Source organism: Microcaecilia unicolor, chromosome 14 (assembly GCF_901765095.1).
Source record: "Microcaecilia unicolor chromosome 14, aMicUni1.1, whole genome shotgun sequence".
NCBI lineage: Eukaryota > Metazoa > Chordata > Amphibia > Gymnophiona > Siphonopidae > Microcaecilia > Microcaecilia unicolor.
Genome location: NC_044044.1, coordinates 1,383,299 through 1,407,953, shown reverse-complemented (window position 1 = coordinate 1,407,953; position 24,655 = coordinate 1,383,299). Strand labels below are relative to the sequence as shown.

The 24,655-nt window shown below is 46.4% G+C and overlaps 1 protein-coding gene across 1 annotated transcript in view; it reads left to right on the top strand.

The window, feature by feature from the left end:
* The window catches only part of LOC115457900, an 84,267-nt gene that overhangs the window by 13,425 nt on the left and 46,187 nt on the right, over nucleotides 1-24,655 (top strand). Inside the window, exon 3 of the mRNA XM_030187582.1 lies at nucleotides 11,410-11,627. Coding sequence (XP_030043442.1) covers nucleotides 11,441-11,627 — 187 coding nt within the window. The 5' untranslated portion in view covers nucleotides 11,410-11,440. The remainder of the gene's footprint in view (nucleotides 1-11,409; nucleotides 11,628-24,655) is intronic.

The window sequence follows — 24,655 nt, the reverse complement described above, 5'->3', positions numbered from 1 at the left end:
GTCGGGGCAGGCTTAGGGTGTTCCTAGCACCCCTAATTCCCTCCAGTGGTCATGTGGTCATTTAGAGCATAATTTTGTGTCTTATTTGTTCTAAAACCGGTTTAGCTCAAAATGTCTTAGTTTTAGTCCTGGATGGTTTTGTTCCGTTATGGCTGAAAAACATCTTAAGTCTTGGGAACGCCTAAATCCCACCCTTAACATGCCCCTGACACACCCCCTTGAGATTTGGACACTGCAGAAGAACAGCATAGAAAAACGTCTAAAACAGGTTTTGAAAATACCGATATGGACGTTTTTGTGAGAAAAACATCCAAATGCTGCTTTATGACACTTTTTGGACATTTTTCTCTTTTGAAAATGAGCCCCATAGTCACTTAACAGTAACCAGTCTTGCTTCTCTCCACATCCAAAATAGCCTGCAGCCTGGATTTATATCACCCTTCTCAGATACTGTAGACTGGCTAAGTTCACAGAGGATAGGAGCTTCCCTCCCTCACATGAGAGGGAAAAAAAGTCAGGACTGCATTTCATTTTCCTAGCTTTAATGCCTCTAGGGCCCAACCAACCAAACCCAGCGCCCCTCTCCCCAAAGTTCAAACGGGTCCAGTTTATTTTACAGTTACAAATCCATTCAAACACTTCATCAAAAAGGTTATCTCCTCCAACAAAAAGGAAAAAAAAAACTAAAACCCTTCTAGCACTGGGCTTACTAGCACTTAGCCTAGCTAGGACAGCCTCCTCCTATTCAGTGTTTTTAATACACGCTCCCTCCCCCAGCTGTTTGTGTTTTCAACCAAAAATTAATACAAACAGTTCACTCTAACCAAAACTGGGTAGCACCTTGGATCTATTAAGGTCTTAGCTCTACATTCTACTTTCATGCTGTCCTCAGCCAAGTCCTGAGTGCTCATGGTTCCACTGGGCACTGGCTTCTATCAAGTCCATTGGTTCAGCCACCTCTCCTCCTTTGCCTATCTTCATGGGCTCTAGACCTTCTTTTTCTTGCCCCAGAGGTGACCACCCTCCTACTTCTGTTCCCATGATGCCACCACCCTCCTACTTCTGTTCCCATGATGCCTTGCTTCTCTACACCCTCTCTTGGGACACTTCTTGCCTTACCCAGGCTGGCCTAGGCCTGGGTGGTCTCCCTGGCTCCTCCTTCTGGTATATGCCTGCATTTGGAAGGGACCTATCCCCCACCTCCCCAGACTGCTACTGCAATCTCCTTATTCCACACTTTACTCCTTTATAACTTCTTTCATCAGAGGTAGTTCTTTAGATGACTCTCTCCTCTCATTAACAGATTCCAGTAGATTCCAATAGAGTTTATCAGTTCTATAAACATATGTTCAAATCTTTTACTGGAATCTAAGTGCAGTACTCGATGAACGTATCTTCTTAGTTTTTACAAACCGAGAATAGCTTTACTCTTCAGTATCCTTAATACCACTTTTCAATCGGCAGGCTAGAGAATAAATATTCAGCATTGGTCAATGTTTTTTAATTATTTGTATAATACCACTAGACATTTGGGTGTATGGTAGAATACACGTTAATGGAGATAATTCTGTCCTATGTTTCTTAAATTGGCACTGTCATTCCTAATGGGTTGAATAAGGAAATTGAGTGGCTCAGCATTCAGTGATGGGTATTTAAATACTGGGCCCTGACATTGCTTGTGCACATGTGTAGGCGTCTCTGACGTTCCTGCAAGCGACTCGCGCTCGAATGCCCAAATGCTTGCGGTAGCCGGTGAGTAATTTTGTCTTTCAGTTTTTGACAAAATGAACTGTGTATGTGAGATTTTAATAGTATTATTGTTTATTTAGAAAATGACCCCTGAAGACGCTCAAGGGAGCAAAACACGTCCGTGTTGGGTCGTGGATTAAAGGAATTCTTTGCCACTAAGATAAAACCAAGGCGTAGATACGGCAGAGATGAACATTGATGTATATCTCTCTAGCCTGCCGGTTGAAAAGTGGTATTAAGGATACTGAAGAGTAAAGCTATTCTCGGTTTGTTAAAACTAAGAAGATATGTTCATCGAGTACTGCACTTAGATTCCAGTAAAAGATTTGAACATATGTTTATAGAACTGATAAACTCTATTGGAATCTACTGGAATCTGTTAATGAGAGGAGAGAGTCATCTAAAGAACTACCTCTGATGAAAGAAGTTATAAAGGAGTAAAGTGTGGAATAAGGAGATTGCAGTAGCGGTCTTTGATGGCGTTTTTGATGTCGCATTCTGTGGAATGATATTAATAGAGTATGCTTTGTAATAGAGTATGGTTGTGGATGAATGTTGGAATGAATTGGTTGATGTGAGTGGATTTTAAAGTTGTGTATTGAACAATAATGTGAAATATTTAATTTGTTATATGAATAAAGATCAATAACTGATATAACAGTTGTTTTTGGTAGATGCCTGTATGCTAGCTCAACCAGTAGAATTGATTGAACCTAGTTTTGGGGGAAAAAAAAAAATATATATATATATATAAAATCATCTCTAGTCCATCAAGCAACCCTGACTGGTGCATTCAATATTGATGATCTATATTGGCCTACTGCTGATGGATGAACATATTTGTTCTGGATTGGTCTGGTAGGACTAAAGGACAGAAAATTATCAGGTAAGGCATCATTTTTTCTTATGCATTTGAGTAAGGTCTACATTTTTTGATGCAGATTTTTGCTCAGAAGTATAGTAATAGAGCACATAGCTAGAGCTTTAGGCTTTTAATGATTGATTTATTTCAGCAAGTCACTGAGTCGAAGAAGAACAAATGGCTAGGAAGGTAAGGAGGGGTGACAAAAATTTCTTCAGGTATATTAGTGAAAGGAGGAAGACTAAAAAGGGAATTGTGAGACTGAAAGATGCTGCGAACCGCTATGTAGATGATGAAGAAAAAGCAAATTTGCTAAACCGATACTTTTGTTCTGTTTTCACAGAAGAAAATCCTGGAGAAGGACCACGATTGACTGGCAGAAGTACATATGAGAATGGAATGGATATAGCACCGTTCACGGAAGAGAGTGTGTATGAACAACTTAAAAATCTAAAGGTGGATAAAGCCATGGGACCGGACGGGATCCACTCCAGGATATTGAGGGAGCTCAGAGAGGTGCTGGCAGGTCCTCTTAAAGATTTGTTTAATAAATCCTTGGAGACGAGAGAGGTTCCGTGGGAGTGGAGAACAGCGGATGTGGTCCCTCTTCACAAAAGTGGTGATAGGGAAGAAGCTGGAAACTACAGGCCGGTAAGCCTCACTTCGGTTATTGGAAAGTAATGGAAGCGATGCTGAAGGAAAGGATAGTGAATTTCCTGGAAGCCAATAAGTTGCAAGATCCGAGACAACATGGTTTTCTCAAAGGTAAATCGTGCCAAACGAATATCATTGAATTCTTTGGGTGACCGGAGAATTGAATCATGGACGTGCTATAGACGTAATCTACTTAGATTTCAGCAAAGCTTTTGACACGGTTCCCCACAGGAGGCTCTTGAATAAACTAGACAGGCTGAAGATAGGACCCGAAGTGGTGAACTGGATTAGGAACTGGTTGATGGACAGACGCCAGAGGGTGGTGGTAAATGGAATTTGATCGGATGAGGGAAAGGTGAGCAGTGGAGTGCCTCAGGGATCAGTGCTAGGGCCGATTCTGTTCAATATATTTGTGAGTGACATTGCAGAAGGGTTAGAAGGTAAAGTTTGCCTTTTTGCGGACGATACTAAGATTTGTAACAGAGTGGACACCCGGGAGGGAGTGGAAAACATGAAAAAGGATCTGCGGAAGGTTTGGCAATTAAAATTCAATGCGAAGAAATGCAAAGTGATGCACTTAGGGAGTAGAAATCCACGGGAGACGTATGTGTTAGGTGGTGAGAGACTGATATGTACAGACGGGGAGAGGGATCTTGGGTTGATAGTATCTGAGGATCTGAAGGCGACGAAACAGTGTGAGAAGGCGGTGGCTGTGGCTAGAAGGTTGCTAGGCTGTACAGAGAGAGGTATGACCAGCAGAAGAAAGGAGGTGTTGATGCCTCTGTGTAAATCGTTGGTGAGGCCGTATCTTGCTAAGGATGTAAAAAGAATTGAAGCGGTGCAGAGAGGCTACAAAAAAGGTATGGGATTTGCAATACAAGACATATGAGACTTGCTGAACTGAACATGTATACCCTGGAGGAAAGGAGAAACAGGGGTGATATAATATAGACGTTCAAATATTTGAAAGCTATTAATCCGCAAACGAACCTTTTCCAGAGATGGGAAGGCGGTAGACCTAGAGGACATGAAATGAGATTGAAGGGGGGCAGACTCAAGAAAAATGTCAGGAAGTATTTTTTCACGGAGAGAGTGGTGGATACTTGGAATGCCCTCCCGCGGGAGGTGGTGGAGATGAAAACGGTAACAGAATTCAAACGTGTGGGATAAACATAAAGAACTCCTGTTCAGAAAGAATGGATCCTTAGAAGCTTAGCGGAGATTGGGTGGCAGAGCCGGTGGGGGGAGGCGGGGCTAGTGCTGGGCAGACTTCTACGTTCTGTGCCTTGAAAATGGCAGATACAAATCAAGGTAAGGTATACACAAAAAGTAGCACATATGAGTTTATCTTGTTGGGCAGACTGGATGGACCGTACAGGTCTTTCTCTGCCGTCATCTACTATGTTACTATGAGAGCGGTGAGCTTGTCAATGCAAACCTTGCAGCAACACAGCAGTGTTCATGATTGTTAGCTATAAACAGAAGTTGAAAAAAAATGGTGCTACCTGCAATTCCTCTATGAAATACTCTATGAAAATACCGCATAAGACATTCAAAAACCCCAACCATGAGGCAGTAGGACTACTTTCCACCTACCTACAGACACCCACAGAAAAACACACAGACCCTTAACTCACACAGTTATTCTTTGTCTCACACAGCATGCACACCCAGTTTCCACCAAGGCATTTCTCTTTCCACTCATGTCACTTTACCCTCTCTTGTCCCTTCCCGCAGGCCCCTGCCACATTTCTATCCCTTGTCTCCTCCAGCTCATCTCCCCTTCTACGCATCCCCTTACCCTCTCTTCACAGCTCCCCCCTCCACATACACACATCCCACATATATCCCCTATTCCTTATCTTGTGCACTCAATTTCTCCTTCCACACAATGCATTATCCACTGAGTCCTCCCACCCATGTTCCTTAGCCCCTTGCTAAGCCAGTAGGCCCTTTTCCCAGTTTACTGTAGAACAGGGGTTCTCGACCCAGTTCTTGGGACACACCTTGCCAGTCGTTTTCAGGCGTGCTGAAAAATGGCTTGTGGTAGTGTAGGCGCGGGTTTTGGGCGCGCTTCGATCCATTTTTTTAGCGTGCCTGTAAGAAAGGCCTCTTCCCCCCTCCACGAAAATGGACATGCAGCAAAATGAAAATTGCCACGCATCCATTTTGGGTCTGAGACCTTATCGCCATTCATTGACCTAGCAGTAAAGAATCTGGGTGGTAATGACCTACGTGCATCAAATGCCACTTGGCGTGTGTCCGTTATGTGCGCCAGCAAAATTTTTTTTTTCAGATGGTGCATAGTGGATTCACACCAAAATTGAAATTGCTGCAAGGGCCACACGGTAACCGGGCGGTAACTCCAATTTGGTGCACGTAGGCGCCTATGTGGCAAAGGGGCCCTAGAGGAGGAGTGGTTCTTGTATTCGCTGTTGTGGAGAGAATTTTTTTTTTGAGAAATAGAGGGGTGGGGTAAGAGTTGCAGAAACAGGATTTTTTTTGTGTGTTTTTGTAAGGTGATGTGTTTATTGTTTGGCTGTACACTGCTTTTGCTTTCTGCGGTGATAGGTGATTATATAACAATTTTCAGTAAGGTGTTTTCTGTTGTGTAAAGTAAATTTAGAAGAAGAATTCTAGGAGGAAGTTTTATAAGGTGCAGAGTTAGGGGAAGACTAAGAACATTTCACTATAGTTGAATATCCCCTGGAGTACTGTCAGGTTCCGCATTTCAAAGAGGAAACAGCTTGGCACCCTGAAAACTATCATACCATCCTTTCAAAGTCAGTAGCCAAGTGGTAAGGAAACGCTGAGGAAGGTCACTGAGGCCTAAGATTACTTTAACAGAACTACAGAGGTTTCTGATTGAGACTGGGAAAAATCTTCACAGTTAACAATTTCAAGATATGTCTGTAAACATCTGTATGGGATGATGGCAGGAAGGAAACCACTGTTGAAGAAAAGCCATACGATTTGCTGCATGTCATCTGTAAAGAAACAGAACACTACACACATGTAGGACAAAATTTGTGGTTTGAGAAAAACTGGAACTTTTTGGTCTTGGTGCAAAGCAGTATGTGTTATTCTATATATAAATCTGCTAACACAATCTCTACAATAGAGCATTATGTTGTGGGGAATTTACAGCTACAGAGATTATGATCAAGAGCACAGGCCGATCCTACTGGAAAACATTTTCCAATCTGCCACAGACCTGGGATTGGGGAGAAGATTCATCTTTCAGCAGGATAGTGATCCTAAGCACAAAGAAATGCAACAGTGGAGTGGCGTAGCAAGAAGAGAATTAATATCTTCAAGTGGTCCAGTCAAAGCCCAGACCTAAATCCAATAGAAAATCTGTGCAAGACTTGAAGACGAGTCCAAAGTTGATCCCAAGTCAATTTGAAGAGCTTGAGCTACTCTACCAAGAAGAATGAACATAATCTGCATCATCCCATTGTACCAAAGGGGTTTGAAGACTTGAGTCAAGACTCTCTTTGGTTTCTTATTCTTGATTACTTTTTGAATATTTCACTAATTGTTGTTCTTGCACACTGAAGTGTAAACCATATTGTGTAGCTCCATTTTAATGCTTTCGAACTGGATTTAGACAGCAGGGTGTGAAGACTTACATCCTGCAGGTAAAGTGCCTCTAATTTCAATCCAGCTACATTTTTTTTGGCAAAAGAACTACACCATAGACCCGTTATAACGAGGTTTGATTTAACGCAGGATCTGTTACAACACAGAGCTTGGACCCCAGAATTTTCATATGTTTCAGGTGTGAGCTAATTAGTTCCGAATTAGTTCTTTAAATGGACGCAAGGCAGTATTGGCTAACATGGAAATTTCTAAAAAAAGGGAAAAGAATAGCATGGTCAATACAAGAAAAGCTATAAGGCTTAGATGTTCTGTTTTTGTCGATAAGACTGGCATGCACAATGTAAAACCGCTGTGGTTAGGAAAATCGAGCTCCCCCGATGTTTCCACCACAAAAACTTGCAAATGCTAGCATTTTCTTAATGTCACAGTAAAAAAGCATGGATGACTGCCAATATTTTTGCGGAGTGGTTTCACAAACTTTTTGTGCCATCCGTGCGTGCACATTTAAGGAAGAAAAACTTGCAACCTAAAGCTCTTCTGCTAATGGACAACTGCCCCACCCATCCTTCGGAAGAATACCTTATCAACTGTGATGGGGAAAATTAAGGTCAGTTACCTGCCATAAAACACCACCTCCAAGATTCAACCTTTGGACCAAGGTATTATTTTAACATTCAAGATGCATTATCGAAAATATTTAATAAAACTAATCATTAATAAGGAAATAACTCACTGAATGTCTGAAAAAGATAGCAGTCGCGAGTGTATTCAATGTAGCATGAAGGGCATGGGATGTAATAACCCCATCTACAATTGAAAAGTGCTGGAAGAGAGGGTTACGTGAAACATTTGCGCTAGAAACGGGAACCGGAAAGTGAGTCGGACTCTGAAGACAAGAACTGTTTATGCAGTGTAATATTGAAGACAATGGAATGGATTCATATCAACGACAAGTGCCCTACAAATGATTGTCTAAATCAGTGTTTTCCAAGTCCTGTGTTGGAGTACCCCTTGCTAGTCAGGTTTTCAGGATATCTACAATGAATACGCGTGAAAGAGATTTGCATATACTCCTTGCTAGTCAGGTTTTCAGAATATCCACAATGAATATGCATGAAAGAGATTTGCATATAATGGACACAGTGTATGCAAATCAAGTTTATGCATATTCATTGTGCATATCCTGAAAACCTTACTGGCAAGGGGTATTCCAGGACTGGACTTTGAAACAGTGATCTAAATGACCAGACAATTGCAACGAACGCTTTGTCATGCACAAACTGAAAACCAATCTCGGGACAGCAGTGATGAAGATGACTCTCCACCTCCACCTCTTTTTCAGTTTCAACCCCTATCTTCCCGTCACACATTCGTGTCCCTAGCTACATCTATAATAATTCCATACGTATCCCTAGGTACATCTATAATGATGTCACATCGCTTCTTCATAGTACCTTTTGTTTTGGTTTGTTTTTATACATATGCAGTCCACTATTCATTTATATTTATACAATGTTTGTTTTATTCATTTTTATTATGTTAATTGATCAAATCATGTTTATTGTATGCATGTATTGTTTCTCACAGATATTGTATTTATGACCCCTGAGGCAGGTGGTTCTTACCGCTGAAACAGCCCCATGTCAGCTCTCTGTTTGGTGCAATAAAGGAATTGTGATAGACACTCCCTAATTGTTCATTCTTCTCTTTCCACATCCACCATCAAAACTTATATTGGCTTTAGCAGCCATGGATACTGTTCTTCAATGGCTGCAATCGGAAAATGTGGACATAATTTATATTCTCCTTTGAAATCCATTATTGAAATTGTAAAACGGAAGAAACGAGAAGCATCAAAATAATCAACTCTGGACTCATTTAGTAAAGCAGGATGTTAATTTTAGCCTTTGTTTTCTGTGTTGTGACCAAATTCACTTTTAATGTGCGGATACAATCTTTAATTATTATTATTATTATTTATTGCATTTGTATCCCACGTTTTCCCACCTCTTTGCAGGCTCAATGTGGCTTACAATACATCATGGATACTGGAAATAAGAAGAGGATATACATTTGGTTTTACAGAAGGAATTGGGTTACATGGTCATGAAATACAAGATAGTGGTATTACAGAAGACATTATTGGACATTAGAAATACAAGATAGTGGTGTAGCAGAGACATTATAAGACATTAGACGCGTTACTACGTTTCTGGGTATATTTGGAGATTTTTACATGTTTTGATCTTTGTAATAAAATCCATTTGATTTATCAATGAGACGTGCAGACTTTTACTGAACTGGAGTTGCGGGTGCCATTGCGGGTAACAAGAGACCTGATATAATATGGATTCACAACGTGGTGTAAAAGTTTGGACTCCGTCTACAACGTTATATTGGGTCTATGGTGTATTCCTTTTCAGGACAGTTTTTGAGTACAGTATATCTGTCTCCTCTTACATTGAAATTGTAAATCCCATGGCACTTGCCTGTGGTCTCTCGTTTGATCTTGTGGCTTTTTATTCTGAATTAAGTATTGATCTATCTTTGTGTGTAGTGAGCTTGAGGATATTGGGGAGGGGCAGAGAGGAAGGACTGGATGGAGGATGTACATCCTTTGCTAGATTTAAAAGTTATGAAATTCTAAAAATAGACCTGTGTTTAGGTTTTAAACTGGGAAACATTTATAGACATATTACCTATGCTTATGGTGTGATCCTCTGGATATCAATGTAAAATTCTGTTGACTTATGTAAAAAAGCCGGGCAATTGGGAATCTTGAGTCCTGAACATATCACACAGGGCCCCCCAACATGCGGATACAAACTATATGCAGAGTTTGATAATGGCTTACTCTAACCCTGTTTACCACATGTTTGGATAGTTCTGGGGGACTAATTTTGGGATTCAAGTAATTTATAGGGTGATGGAGCAGTTTGCAAGGGACTTTTAGGGTGTGAGAGCATTATGTAGGGTGCCGTGGTTGTTGCAAGGTTAGCTTTTGGGATGGATCAATTTGGGGGGTGGTGTGGCAGTTCTGGGGGATGGGGCAGTTTCAGAGTTTGAAAGTAGGGGAAAACTCCCTTTCCCTGTTGCAGCCATTTCACACTAAGGGGTCCATTTACTTAGCTGAGGCAAAAAGTGGCCTGTGGTAGTGTGGGTGTGTGTTCTTGGTGCGCGCCGAGCTAGTTTTTACCGCATCTGGGGAAAAAGGGCTTGCTTTTTTTTTTTCAATAGGCCAGGAAAAGGGCCTGTGGTAAAATTGAAACCAGTGCGTGCCTATTTACGGCCTGAGCCCTTAATACCACCCATTGATCTAGTGGTAAGGGCTCATGTGCTGCATGCGCAGTAACTAGTCGGTTCGTGCCAACTGCCGATTAGCACTGGAGACGTGTGCGATAGGAAATGAATAATTTGTCCCTTCAGTATGGGCACGTGCCAAATCCAAAATTACTGCCAGGGGGCACGCTAGCTTGGCAGTAGTCTCGTTTTGGTGCACGTATGTAGAGCCTATTGAGCCTTTGTAGAAGGGCCCCTAAGTTTCTATGTTGCAGAAGCTGAAACTCCTCTTCCTTAGAAAAGCATTGGGCTCTTTTGTGGGGGAGGGGGTTAATTCTCTGGAACTCCCAGTCCAATTTGGCCCATTTTCAAACTCGTGTCTCATGTTCCCCACATGCCAAGTTTCTGTTAAATTTTCAGAGACTTGTTTCACTCCCCAGATAGACAAATGACTTATTTTGTTTAATTCTTTGCAGATTCGGTTGGTTTGGAAAGAAGAAGAATGCTCAAAATTCCTGGTTTCTGAACAGATCTTTGTAGATTTATAAATTGGGGTGTTGTGGGGGGGGGGGGGCAATACCACTTAAAGGTGTAATTTAAACCTCTTTAGTGGCAATATTCAGCTACAAAATGTATGAATTATACATCTAGGTGGGGTGCAAAAATGGCAGGTTTGACTTGAAACATTTGACTTCAGTTATGTGAATACTCAGCATCGCTAACTAATCGGATAGTGTCACTGAATATAGGTATGATTTGTAGCTCTTTGACATTTCAAATTATATTGACTTCATCAACACCTGGCTTAGACTGTTCCCTCAGCCTCATGAGTTAAAGCTACTAAATAACTACATGTCATCCAGATAGACTAGACCAATCCTGGTTTTTCTTCATTGCGTCTGTCCCTGTAGCTCAGATCTAAAGAAAGCAGGCGAGCTTCATCCTTTTCAAGCAGCACTAGCAGACTCCCTCAGTCCCAAGATCTCTGGCTCCCTAACAGTTCCCAGGCTCTGCGCCCTTCTCTCTTTTTGCTCTGTATATATTATCTTTGACTGTTATTTATCTTAGTATAGTAGCAGCAGGTTTATGTCATGTCTGAATGCCGGATGCTTCTAAATTAGATTGGAAATAATTTGCTATTCCCAAGGCTCATGAAGTGAATGCTGTCATGTCTCGTCCCTTCTCGTGGGAGCTGAAACCTGCTGCATTTGTAGTATTTAATGTCTTGTTTGCAGAACTGAATCCAGTGTGTTGTTTTTCAGATTGGGCGTTGATCCTAAAATCAGAAGCAAGATGAAGTTTCTCCGCGTTGTAGGGGTGGTGCTCTCCTCCTTTGTTCTTCTCATACAATTGCTTGTGATCACATCCAACCAATGGTATTACATAACAACAGTGTTCCACCTAAGCTTAGGACTGTGGCGTATTTGTGGTATTAATTTGTGGAGCTATCCACTTTGCATCAGTAGTCCTGTGTATCCTGGTAAGTCTGTTTATACTGTGGGTATCTGTAGTTTGTGTCTCTCTAGTGTGGGTTTTGAGAAGGTGTCTGTTTTATTTAGTATACATTGAGAGGGTGAGAGTCTCTTTCCTGTGGGCATTTCTAGTTAGGGTCTATATAGAGCAGGTGTAAACGGGTCTAGTGTCTCTACTGTTGATGGAAGAAGGTGTGTCTGTGTACTGTGGATGCTTCAGTGTCTCTTTATCTTGTGGATCACATTGGTGGCTATTTCCTGGGCCATGAGCTGGCAGGAGGGGTTCCCCTCACTCCTGGAGAAAACAGCTGAACAGCAAGAGAGGAGTGTCTTTCACTCCCTTTCCCTATGGTGAGGTCCTACAAGTGCGCTCATATATGTTTTAGCTAATTAATTTTATAACTGGGTGTGCAATTGTTTACATCATTTTAAATGCCATTTATAGAATTCAGGAGATAAAGGGTTATTGTATAAGGCGCACCAAATTAAGGTGCCAGTGTTTACAAAATTCTAGTACTTAGGCATGGGATTAGTGCCCTTAATTGGCAAATATGCTCATAAGTGCTAGGCACTTTTTGTAAACATGGCACACATCTCCGGGGGGGGGGGGGGGGGGGGGGGCAAATTCCCCAGGACGGCGCTGGCAAGCTTCTTCCTGTCTGCTTCCAAGTCTGTCCTCTCCTGCTCCTGTGTGCCGCCCAGGACACAGATAATTGCATTAACATGATATTGCACAAACAGGAGCAGTGTGGGGGAGTGGGGATGCAGCCCAGGGGAGAGTCTGGCGATCCAGTCCTGCCCTGGGCCCTGCTGTGTCTCTCAGCGGCCCTACATGTCTCTTAGCATGCAGCTGCAAATAAGCCATAGCTATGGGTGGAGCATGGGGGTATAATGGGCATTCTGTTTAGTGGCCCACGCAATTTATATAAAGTACTGTGAGTTGCACACACTGCAAGGTGCATTTTAAGCATGGCAAATTACATAAGAATAGTCATACCGGGTCAGTCCAATGGTCCATCTAGCCCAGTATCCTGTTTCCAACAGTGGCCAATCTAGGTTACAGATACCTGGCAGAAACCCAAGTAGCAGCAACATTTCATGCTACCAATCCCGCGGCAAGCAGTGGCTTCCCCCATGTCTATCTGAATAGCAGACTTTGGACATTTCCTTCAGGAACTTGTCCAAACCTTTTGTAAACCCAGATACACTAACTGCTATTACCACATCCTCTGACAACGAGTTCGAGTGAAAAAATATTTTCTTCTATTGGTTTTAAAAATTCTCCGAGGACAAGCAGGCTGCTTGTTCTCACGACTGGGTGACGTCCGCGGCAGCCCCCACCAACCGGAAAAAGCTTCGCGGGACGGTCGGCACGCAGGGCACGCCCACCGCGCATGCGCGGCCGTCTTCCCGCCCGTGCGCGACCGCTCCCGCCAGTTCCTTTTTTTCCGCGCCTGGAGAGAGTCGTGCCTTGCCGCTCTCTCTACTTCAGCCGCCGGATTTTTGCGATCGCGTATACGCGGATCGCGCTTCGTTAATTTACTTTAATTTCTTTTATTATTCCTGTTTCTTTTACAAAAAAAAAAAAAAAAAAAAAAAGAGAGACCCTGCGCGTGTGGAGCACGCGCTCCCCTTCTTTTTCCCTCGCTTCCAGCGGGGACGCTGCGTTGCGGCCTAGTGGCCGCACGGTCGTTTCTCTTTTCGTGGTGTGATTCTAGCCACCATTGACGATTTTGACTTCGCCGACGCGATTTTTCCGTCGATGTCCTCGAAGGTCCCGAGTGGATTTAAAAAGTGTGGTCGCTGCGGCCGGCCGATCTCGCAGACCGACACCCACGCTTGGTGCCTCCAGTGCCTCGGGCCGGAGCACAATCTCAAGTCGTGTTCTTTGTGTCTCGGTCTCCGGAAACGGACTCAGGTTGCGAGGCAAGTTCTGCGGGACCGTCTTTTCGGAACTTGCGCCGGCCCCTCGACGTCGACCTCGACGGCATCGGTATCGAAGGCCGGTTCTTCGGTACCGGTATCGATGCCCGAGACATCGGCACCGATGGCAGCGACCCCAGGAGAACAGGTCCCGTCGGCCCGCCGGTCCGCCGGTGAGAGTGGGGGTGAGAGGCCGCGTGGGCAGTCGGCCCCGGTCACTCCCTCAGCTCGTGAGCCACGGGACCGAACCCTGTCTGACCCGGTACCTCGAGACCGAGGGGGATCGACCTCCTCCTCCTCCATGCCTTCCGGCGCCGGTGACGGGCATCGGAAGAAAGATAAGAAGCGCCGTCACCGGTCGCCCTCGGTGCATCCGGATGTCGGAGAGGAGGCGACGCCGAAGCATCATCGTAGAGAGGAGAGATCTCCGTCGGTTGTGGAGGTACCGACGCGTCGGGGTTCCGGCACCTCGGTGCCGTCTCCTGGCCCCCAGCAGCTTCTGGCACCGACACCCCTACCGGCCCCACCGCCTTTCCTGGCAGCGGGCCTGGACGAGTGCCTCAGAGCCATCCTTCCGGGGATCCTGGAAGGGCTGATGCGCCAGGCTGTGCCGGCGCCGATGACTGTGGCGCCGGCGAGCTCTAGCCCGGCGCCGGGGCCGTCGACACCGCCGCCGCTTGCGGTGCCGGTCTCGACCGCCACGCAGGTGGAGTCCCCGTCGACGTCGATGGAGGGAGCTCCGTCCCCGCCGGCGCGGGAGTCCACCGCTCGACGACACCGAGACCTCGGTGCCTCGACGTCGAGCCGGGCCCGGTACAGGACTCAGCTACATGAGCTAATGTCCGATACCGAGGATGAGGACTCGTGGGGGGAAGAGGAGGACCCTAGATATTTCTCCTCAGAGGAGTCTACGGGCCTTCCCTCGGACCCCACGCCTTCACCGGAGAGGAAGCTCTCACCTCCTGAGAGTCTCTCCTTTGCCTCCTTTGTGCGGGATATGTCTATCAGCATTCCCTTCCCCGTGGTCTCTGTGGAAGAGCCGAGGGCCGAGATGCTCGAGGTCCTCGACTATCCATCACCACCTAGAGAGTCCTCCACGGTGCCGCTGCACAATGTCCTGAAGGAGACGCTGCTTCGGAACTGGGTGCGACCATTAACTAACCCCACCATTCCCAAGAAAGCAGAGTCCCAGTACAGGATCCACTCTGACCCAGAGCTCATGCGGCCCCAATTGCCCCATGACTCAGCGGTCGTGGATTCTGCTCTCAAGAGGGCACGGAGTTCGAGGGATACCGCCTCGGCGCCCCCGGGGCGGGAGGCTCGCACTCTGGACTCGTTTGGGAGGAAGGCCTACCAATCCTCCATGCTCGTGACCCGCATCCAGTCATACCTGCTCTATATGAGCATCCACATGCGGACCAATGTGCAACAGCTGGCGGACCTGGTCGATAAGCTCCCGCCGGAGCAGTCCAGGCCTTATCAGGAGGTGGTCAGGCAGCTGAAGGCGTGCAGAAAGTTCCTGTCCAGGGGTATTTTTGACACCTGTGACGTGGCATCTCGTGCTGCGGCCCAAGGTATAGTGATGCGCAGGCTCTCATGGCTGCGTGCCTCTGACCTGGACAACCGCACCCAGCAGAGACTGGCCGACGTCCCTTGCCGGGGGGATAACATTTTCGGTGAGAAGGTCGAGCAGATGGTGGACCAACTGCATCAGCGGGAAACCGCTCTCGACAAGCTCTCCCACCGGGCGCCTTCAGCATCCGCCCCCACTGGTGGGCGTTTTTCCCGGGCCCGGCAGGCTGCACCCTATTCTTTTGCGAAGCGTAGGTACAACCAGCCGGCCCGAAGGCCTCGTCAGGCACAGGGACAGCCCCAGCGCGCTCGTTCTCGTCAACAGCGTGCGCCTAAGCAGCCCCCTGCGCCTCCACAGCAAAAGCCGGGGACGGGCTTTTGACTGGATCCACGGGAACATAGCCGCCCTACAAGTGTCCGTACCGGACGATCTGCCGGTCGGAGGGAGGTTAAGATTTTTTCACCAAAGGTGGCCTCTCATAACCTCCGACCAGTGGGTTCTCCAAATAGTGCGGTGCGGATACGCCCTGAATTTGGCCTCCCTGCCTCCAAATTGTCCTCCGGGAGCTCAGTCTTTCAGCTCCCATCACAAGCAGGTACTTGCAGAGGAACTCTCCGCCCTTCTCAGTGCCAATGCGGTCGAGCCCGTACCACCCGGGCAGGAAGGGCAGGGATTCTATTCCAGGTACTTCCTTGTGGAAAAGAAAACAGGGGGGATGCGTCCCATCCTAGACCTGAGAGGCCTGAACAAATTCCTGGTCAAAGAAAAGTTCAGGATGCTTTCCTTGGGCACCCTTCTGCCAATGATTCAGAAAAACGATTGGCTATGTTCCCTGGATTTAAAGGACGCATATACTCACATACCGTACCCCCAAAAAGAAAAAGGAGTTTTTGGCAATTTGGGAACCTTATATACAATCGATGGGGGGTAGAGCCCGCAGTTTACTATTGAATACGTTACAAATGTATAATCAATAACCAGATGACTGAAAGATGTTAATATAATAGAAAGAGAAGAGGGAGAGGGAGGGGGGAGGGGGCAGGTGGGGGGGTAGATAGGGAAGGGAGGACGGGAGGGAAGGGAAGAAAGAGGGGAGAATAATAATAATAAAAGTGCATAGTTGTTGGTGTTAGAATTGGTTAAAGTTAACAAGAAATATGATAAAGAAGATTGTACATAAGACTCAATTACAATGTTAAATTGCAACTTCTTTAATAAAAAATTATTGAACATACTCACATACCGATACTGCCAGCTCACAGACAGTATCTCAGATTCCGCCTGGGCGCACGCCACTTTCAGTATTGTGTGCTGCCATTTGGGCTCGCCTCTGCCCCACGAGTGTTTACCAAGTGCCTCGTGGTGGTAGCGGCCTACCTACGCAAGCTGGGAGTGCACGTGTTCCCATATCTCGACGATTGGCTGGTCAAGAACATCTCGGAGGCAGGAGCCCTCCGGTCCATGCAGTGCACTATTCAACTTCTGGAGCTGCTGGGGTTTGTGATAAATTACCCAAAGTCCCATCTCCAGCCAACTCAGTCTCTGGAATTCATAGGAGCGCTGCTGAATTCCCAGACGGCTCAGGCCTACCTTCCCGAAGCGAGGGCCACCAATCTCTTGGCCCTGGCTTCGCAGACCAGAGCGTCTCAGCAGATCACAGCTCGGCAGATGTTGAGACTTCTGGGTCATATGGCCTCCACAGTTCATGTGACTCCCATGGCTCGTCTTCATATGAGATCTGCTCAATGGACCCTAGCTTCCCAGTGGTTCCAAGCCACCGGGAATCTAGAAGATGTCATCCGCCTCTCCACCAGTTGCCGCACTTCACTGCTCTGGTGGACCATCCGGACCAATTTGACCCTGGGACGTCCATTCCAAATTCTACAGCCCACAAAAGTGCTGACGACGGATGCATCTCACCTGGGGTGGGGAGCCCATGTTGATGGGCTTCACACCCAGGGTCTGTGGTCCCTCCAGGAAAAGGATCTGCAGATCAACCTCCTGGAGCTCCGAGCGATCTGGAACGCACTGAAGGCTTTCAGAGATCGGCTGTCCTGCCAAATTATCCAAATTCGGACAGACAATCAGGTTGCAATGTATTACGTCAACAAGCAGGGGGGCACCGGATCTCGCCCCCTGTGTCAGGAAGCCGTCGGGATGTGGCGTTGGGCGTGCCGGTTCGGCATGCTCCTCCAAGCCACGTACCTGGCTGGCGTAAACAACAGTCTGGCCGACAGACTGAGCAGAGTCATGCAACCGCACGAGTGGTCGCTCCATGCCAGAGTGGTACGCAAGATCTTCCGAGCGTGGGGCACCCCCTCGGTGGACCTTTTCGCCTCTCAGACCAACCACAAGCTGCCTCTGTTCTGTTCCAGACTTCAGGCTCACGGCAGGCTAGCGTCGGATGCCTTTCTCCTCCATTGGGGGACCGGCCTCCTGTATGCTTATCCTCCCATACCTTTGGTGGGGAAGACCTTACTGAAGCTCAAGCAAGACCGCGGCACCATGATCCTGATCGCGCCCTTTTGGCCCCGTCAGATCTGGTTCCCTCTTCTTCTGGAGTTGTCCTCCGAAGAACCGTGGAGATTGGAGTGTTTTCCGACCCTCATTTCGCAGAACGACGGAGCGTTGCTGCACCCCAACCTTCAGTCTCTGGCTCTCACGGCCTGGATGTTGAGGGCGTAGACTTCACTGCGTTGGGTCTGTCTGAGGGTGTCTCCCGGGTCTTGCTTGCCTCTAGGAAGGATTCCACTAAAAAGAGTTACTTTTTCAAGTGGAGGAGGTTTGTCGTGTGGTGTGAGAGCAAGGCCCTAGAACCTCGTTCGTGCCCTGCACAGAACCTGCTTGAATACCTTCTGCACTTATCGGAGTCTGGCCTCAAGACCAACTCAGTAAGGAATCACCTTAGTGTGATTAGTGCTTACCATTATCGTGTGGAAGGTAAAGCCATCTCTGGAGAGCCTTTGGTAGTTCGATTCATGAGAGGCTTGCTTTTGTCAAAGCCCCCTATCAAGCCTCCTACAGTGTCATGGGATCTCAACGTCGTCCTCACCCAGCTGATGAAACCTCCTTTTGAGCCACTGAATACCTGCCATCTGAAGTACTTGACCTGGAAGGTCATTTTCTTGGTGGCGGTTACTTCAGCTCGTAGGGTCAGCGAGCTTCAAGCCCTGGTAGCCCATGCTCCATATACCAAATTTCATCACAACAGAGTAGTGCTCCGCACCCACCCAAAGTTCCTGCCGAAGGTGGTGTCGGAGTTCCATCTTAACCAGTCAATTGTCTTGCCAACATTCTTCCCCAGGCCGCATACCCGCCCTGCTGAACGTCAGTTGCACACATTGGACTGCAAGAGAGCATTGGCCTTCTACTTGGAGCGGACGCAGCCCAACAGACAGTCCGCCCAATTGTTTATTTCTTTCGACCCTAACAGGCTAGGGGTCGCTGTCGGGAAACGCACCATCTCTAATTGGCTAGCAGATTGCATTTCCTTCACTTACGCCCAGGCTGGGCTGGCTCTTGAGGGGCATGTCACGGCTCATAGTGTCAGAGCCATGGCAGCGTCGGTGGCTCACTTGAAGTCAGCCACTATTGAAGAGATCTGCAAGGCTGCGACGTGGTCATCTGTCCACACATTCACATCTCATTACTGCCTCCAGCAGGATACCCGACGCGACAGTCGGTTCGGGCAGTCGGTGCTGCAGAATCTGTTTGGGGTGTAAATCCAACTCCACCCTCCAGGACCCGAATTTATTCTGGTCAGGCTGCACTCTCAGTTAGTTGTTCTTCGTAGGTCAATTTCCTGTTGTACCCTCGCCGTTGCGAGGTTCAATTGACCTGGGTTCTTGTTTTGAGTGAGCCTGAGAGCTAGGGATACCCCAGTCGTGAGAACAAGCAGCCTGCTTGTCCTCGGAGAAAGGGTATGATACATACCTGTAGCAGGTGTTCTCCGAGGACAGCAGGCTGATTGTTCTCACCTACCCTCCCTCCTCCCCTTTGGAGTTGTGTGTTTCATCTTTTGCTAGTTATTCAACTGGCGGGAGCGGTCGCGCACGGGCGGGAAGACGGCCGCGCATGCGCGGTGGGCGTGCCCTGCGTGCCGACCGTCCCGCGAAGCTTTTTCCGGTTGGTGGGGGCTGCCGCGGACGTCACCCAGTCGTGAGAACAATCAGCCTGCTGTCCTCGGAGAACACCTGCTACAGGTATGTATCATACCCTGTATTTCCATGTAACTTCATTGAGTGTCCTCTGGATTTTTTCAATTTTTGAAAGAGTAAAAGAATTGATCCACTTTTATCCATTTTACACCACTCAGGATTTTGTAAATCTCAATCATATCCCCCCTCAACCATCCAAGCTGAAGAGCCCTAACCTCTTTAGCCTTTCGTCATATGAGAGGAGTTCTATCCGCTTTATTATTTTGGTTGCTGTTCTTCTAAACCTTTCCTAATTCCAGTATATATATATATATATATATATTTTCTGAGATATGGCGACCAGAGTTAAACCCAATACTCAAGGTGAGGTCGCACCATGGAGCGATTGAGGCATTATAATATTCTTGGTCTTATTTTCCATCCCTTTCCAAATAATTCCTAGCATCTTGTTCATTTTTTTGGCTGCTGCCACCACTCACTGGCCAGCAAATTTCAGTGTGTTGTCTACAACAACACCTAAATCTTTTTCTTGGGTGCTGACTCCTAAGGTGGACCTTAGCATCAAGTAACTATGATTTGGATTATTCCTCCTAATGTTTATCATTTTGCATTTGTCTACATTAAATTTCATTTGCCATTTGGATGCTCAGTCTTCCAATTTCCTAAGGTCTTCCTTCAATTTTGCAGTCCGCATGTGTTTTAACAACTTTGAATAATTTTGTGTCATCTGCAAATTTAATCGCCTCGCTCGTCATTCCGATTTCCAGATAATTTATAAATATGTTAAATAGCATCAGTCCCAGTACTGATCCCTGCGGCACTCCACTGTTCACCCTCCTCCACTGACAAAAATGACCATTTAACCCTACCCTCTGTTTTCTATCTATGAATCAATTCCTAATCCACAGAAGGACATTGCCTCCTATCCCATGACTTTTTAATTTTCTCAGGAATCTCTAATGAAGAACTTTGTCAAAAGCTTTCTGAAAATCAAGTTGCACTACATCAACGGCTCACCTTTATCCACCTGTTTTTTCATGTCTTCAGTGAAGCAAATTGGTGAGGTAAAACTTTCCCTTGCCTGAACTCATGCTGAATTAAACCATGTTTGTTGTTGACTGGTGTAAGCAGTTGCACCTAGATATTAGCAGACCAAGGCCACTTTGCACTAGTGTTCTGTATTTGTAAACTGCTTAGAATATGAGGTGATAGAAACATACATGCATACATATAGTGGGTTAGATAAGTCCTAATGCCATGATAGAATGGGTGCTCCGTGCACCTCTTTGTGTTGCTTATATTTGGCGTGATTTTATAGAACTGCCATTGTCCATAACGTCCCACAGATCAATCCAGAGATGAGCAGGTAATGTCCCTCTACCAGCAGGTGGAGATATAGTAAACCTCTGAGGTTCTCTCTACGTGGACCTGCTCATCCACCTTAACCTCAGTATTCTCTCTATCTCAGCAGGTGGATGGACATATCTTGTACAGCTCTCTGGATGGGCCTTGCTCCTAGCCTGTTCCCTCGGGTTTAGTTGAGCGTGGGGTCTTGACTGGGCTTGGCCATGTTGGGGTACACCTGATGGTGCCAGGTCCCTCTCCTTCCCCTTCCCATCATGTTTGCCTTCCAGCAGGCTAACGCTTTGGCTTTTCTCACTAGATCTCTTGCCTTTCTAAAAAAAAAAAAAACCCAAAAACTGCAGGATGGACCAAAACAGTTCTCTGTGCTGTTCCAACCAGGGAGTATTTTGACCTTCGCTAGGAAAGTGTGAATGTTTGGCTCTCTGTTTTGTTCTCCTCCCTTGTGGGGGATTTCAGCTGTGACTGGGATTTAGTGCTATGTCATTTTTGCTTTTCCCTGTTACTGCCCACATGGATCTTTCAGGAGCGGTTCCCCAAGCACTGCTGGCGGTTCTGGGCCTGCATGTTTGTCAGATGCATGCTGTCTGGGAGGATTGGCTCTACCGCTTTGGGGGGGGGGGGGGGGGGGGAGCTATGCATTTTTGGCAGGTGTCGTGGCTTTTTGTTTGCCAGCAGCTGCCATCCTGTTTAGCATGCTTCAGCTCTGTTTAAACAGATTGCTGTTCCCAGTCTCTCGCATCCATGAGCTTCCCGGACTCCAGTCTCTCCCCTCTAGCTTGCAGGCGATATTTGCAGGGCTGTGGTGGTACTCTGTACAGCGGATGCTGGTCTTCCTGCGCTTCTTGCAGTGTCCGTTTTCTTTCCCTTTTGGGGCATGATGGCTGTGAGCCATAGCTTGTTAAAAAAAGACAAAACAAAACAGTGCTGTGCGGCCCTACAGCTATTTTGGGATGGCCCCCCTGGTGTTTCTTATTGTGACTGCGTTTCCTTTTGAGTGGGATCTGAGGCCAGTTCACTTTGAAGGTCGCCCCTACCTTGATAGGGCTCTATTTTGGGGACGTACATCCTGGGGCCTGGTTTTGTCTCCCTGGTCCAGGCATTTTCTTTATTTCCTTTAGCTTCTGGGGTGGTGATAGGATATTGGCTTGGGGATGCCACCTGCCACTGTTCTATGTTACCAATACAGATGTGGTGGCGCTGGTTATCCGCAGTATGCAACCCCTTGGGTGCCTCTCCCACCTGTGTTTCATGACTTCATTGCTGGTTTCAAGTTCATGGCCGGCACAGAGGTGTGTTCTCCTTTACATGGGTTCTTTTGCTGAGTTGCAGCATTCTACATGACATTTTTCTTTGTTAACCAAGGGCTTTCTTCAGGTGGTTTGATGCTGGCAACCTGGGATCCTGCATGGTGTCTTCACAGCTCTCTTACTACTGCTTAGCACATCCCCTTGGTACCCTGTGTAGTGCCAGCAGCTTCAAGATTGTGAGTGCCAGCTTCTGGCAGACTGTGGTCTGGTGAGGCTGTGTACACCTTAGGACCCTAGCTTCTTGGGGGAGGCATTTGTGCATTCCTGTACTGGCAGTTGCAGTACCTTGGTGTCCTGGGGGCTAGCGATACTTTATTTACGGTAAGTGCTGGATTCTAGCGGGCTTTAGTCTCATAGTTCAATTTCTTCCTTGGTGTGATTGCATCATTGTAGTAACATAGTAAATGATGGCAGATAAAGACCTGAACAGTCCATCCAGTCTGCCCAACAAGATCAACTCATTTTACATGGTGTGTGCTACTTTAAATGTATACGCGAGTTTAATTTGTCCTAGCCTTTCTCAGGGCACAGACCATAAAAGTCCACCCAGCACTGTTCCTGTACTAAAGGTTCTGAAGCTAACATTGAAGCCCCTTAAAATTTACACTCCAGCCTATCCATATCTATTCAGCCACGATCAGGGTGCAGACCGTAGAAGTCCGCCAAGCATTGGTTTTACTCTCCAATTACCGGCGTCGTCGCCAAATCTTGGCTAAGATTCCGTAGATCCATTCCTTCTACACAGGATTCCTTTGTGTTTATCCCATGCACGTTTGAAATTCCATTACCGTGTTCATCTCCACCACCTCCCGCGGGAGGGCATTCCACACATCTACCACCCTTTCTGTGAAAAAATACTTCCTGACATTACTCCTGAGTCTGCCCCCCTCCAACTTCAATTCATATCCTCTAGTTCTACTGCCGTCCCGTCTCTGGAAAAGGTTTGTTTGCGGATTAATACTTTTCAAATATTTGAACGTCTGTATCATGTCACTCCTGTTTCTCCTTTCTTCCAAGGTATACATGTTCAGGTTGGCAAGTCTCTCCTCATACAGTTTGTGGCGCAAATCCCAAACCATTTTTGTAGCTTTCATTTGCACCGCTTCCAGTCTTTTTACAATGTTTAGCAAGATATGGTCTCCAAAACTGAACACAATACTCCCAAGTGGGGCCTCCCTAACGATTTGTAGAGGGGCATCAACACTTCCTTTCTTCTGCTGGTTATCCCCCTCTCTATGCAGCCTAGCATCCTTCTGGCGACAGCCGTCGTCTTGTCACACTGTTTATTCACCTTCAGATCCTCGGACACCAAGATCTTTCTCCTGAGTCGAGCTTACTAAACTCTTCCCTCCTATTTGGTATCTCTCTTTCGGGTTTCTGCACCCCAAATGCATCACTCTGCACTTCTTGGCATTAAATTTTAACTCAAGTATAAACCAATTACTGAAACCTTGGTATTTCTCAAACTGTTATAATCCTTTTAAAAAATATTTCTTATGTTCTTAATAGTAATATATTTATAAATGTGCGTAGTGCTCAGTCCTATACATTACACAGCTTTAACTCGGCACTCGGTGATAATGTTCACCTTACATCATCGCACTACAACCCTCCCTGCCACCTATTAATATTCTTGACTCGCCCCTACGGGCCCCACATATCCTATATAATAAAACGCACCTCCAACATTCTGAAGCTGACTGCATGGCTGAGGCATTCCTGCTCTCTATATACATCTCCTGAATTGACATCACGTACTTCCGGGTTTGTCACAAGCAGAAGTGACCAACCACATGAGGTTTCTCGGCTTCAGAATGTTGGAGGTGCATTCTATTAAATAGGATTGGTCAGTTCCTTGAAGCACAGCCAGAGCTCAGTGTCCTGCACAGTAACGTTCAGACACCAGAGAAAGGGAGGGAGGGGGGGCCTGACACCAGAGAGGGGGGGGAGGTATCTCTGTCACACACACACACACACTCTCTCACTCTCACACGCTGTCTCACACTGTATCACATTCACTCTCTATGTGTCACACAGTCACTCACACACTCTCTTGGTCTCATACACTCAGTCTCACAGAGAGTCTGTGTCTCACGCACTCTCGCACACACTGTATCTGTGTGAAACACACTCACAGACACACTCACACCCAGACTCACTCACTCTCACACACACACACTCGCACATTCACTCTCTCTCTCACACTAAGTCACTCTCACATACACACTCCGAGGAAACCCTTGCTAGCGCCCGTTTCATTTGTGTCAGAAACGGGCCTTTTTTACTAGTATTCATATAAAGTACTTATCTCAGGGTTGTTAGTTCTTGGATAACGCCTTTCCTGGTGCCAGTTGTTTTCTTGTATACCCGGTGCAGTGCAGAATATCTTATGTGTATGTGATATTTCCCCTTCTCTGCAAAATATAGTTCAATTCATTTGGTCCTCAGACTCAAGTTCTTTAGTCCTGTACACGGGCCATGTTTCGCCACTGTGAGCATCTTCAGGAGAACTGTAAGTGTCTGAAATGGAGATTGATCCCACTCGAGACCATTAAACCAAAAAACTTGAGTAATTTGTGAAATCAGATATACTTCAGTAATTTGTGAAACCGGAAATAGTGGTTAATCCTGAGTAGAATATTGATTAAATTTTAACTGCCAGACCCTCGACCATTCTTCTAACTTTTGGAGATCCCTTCTCATCGTTTCTA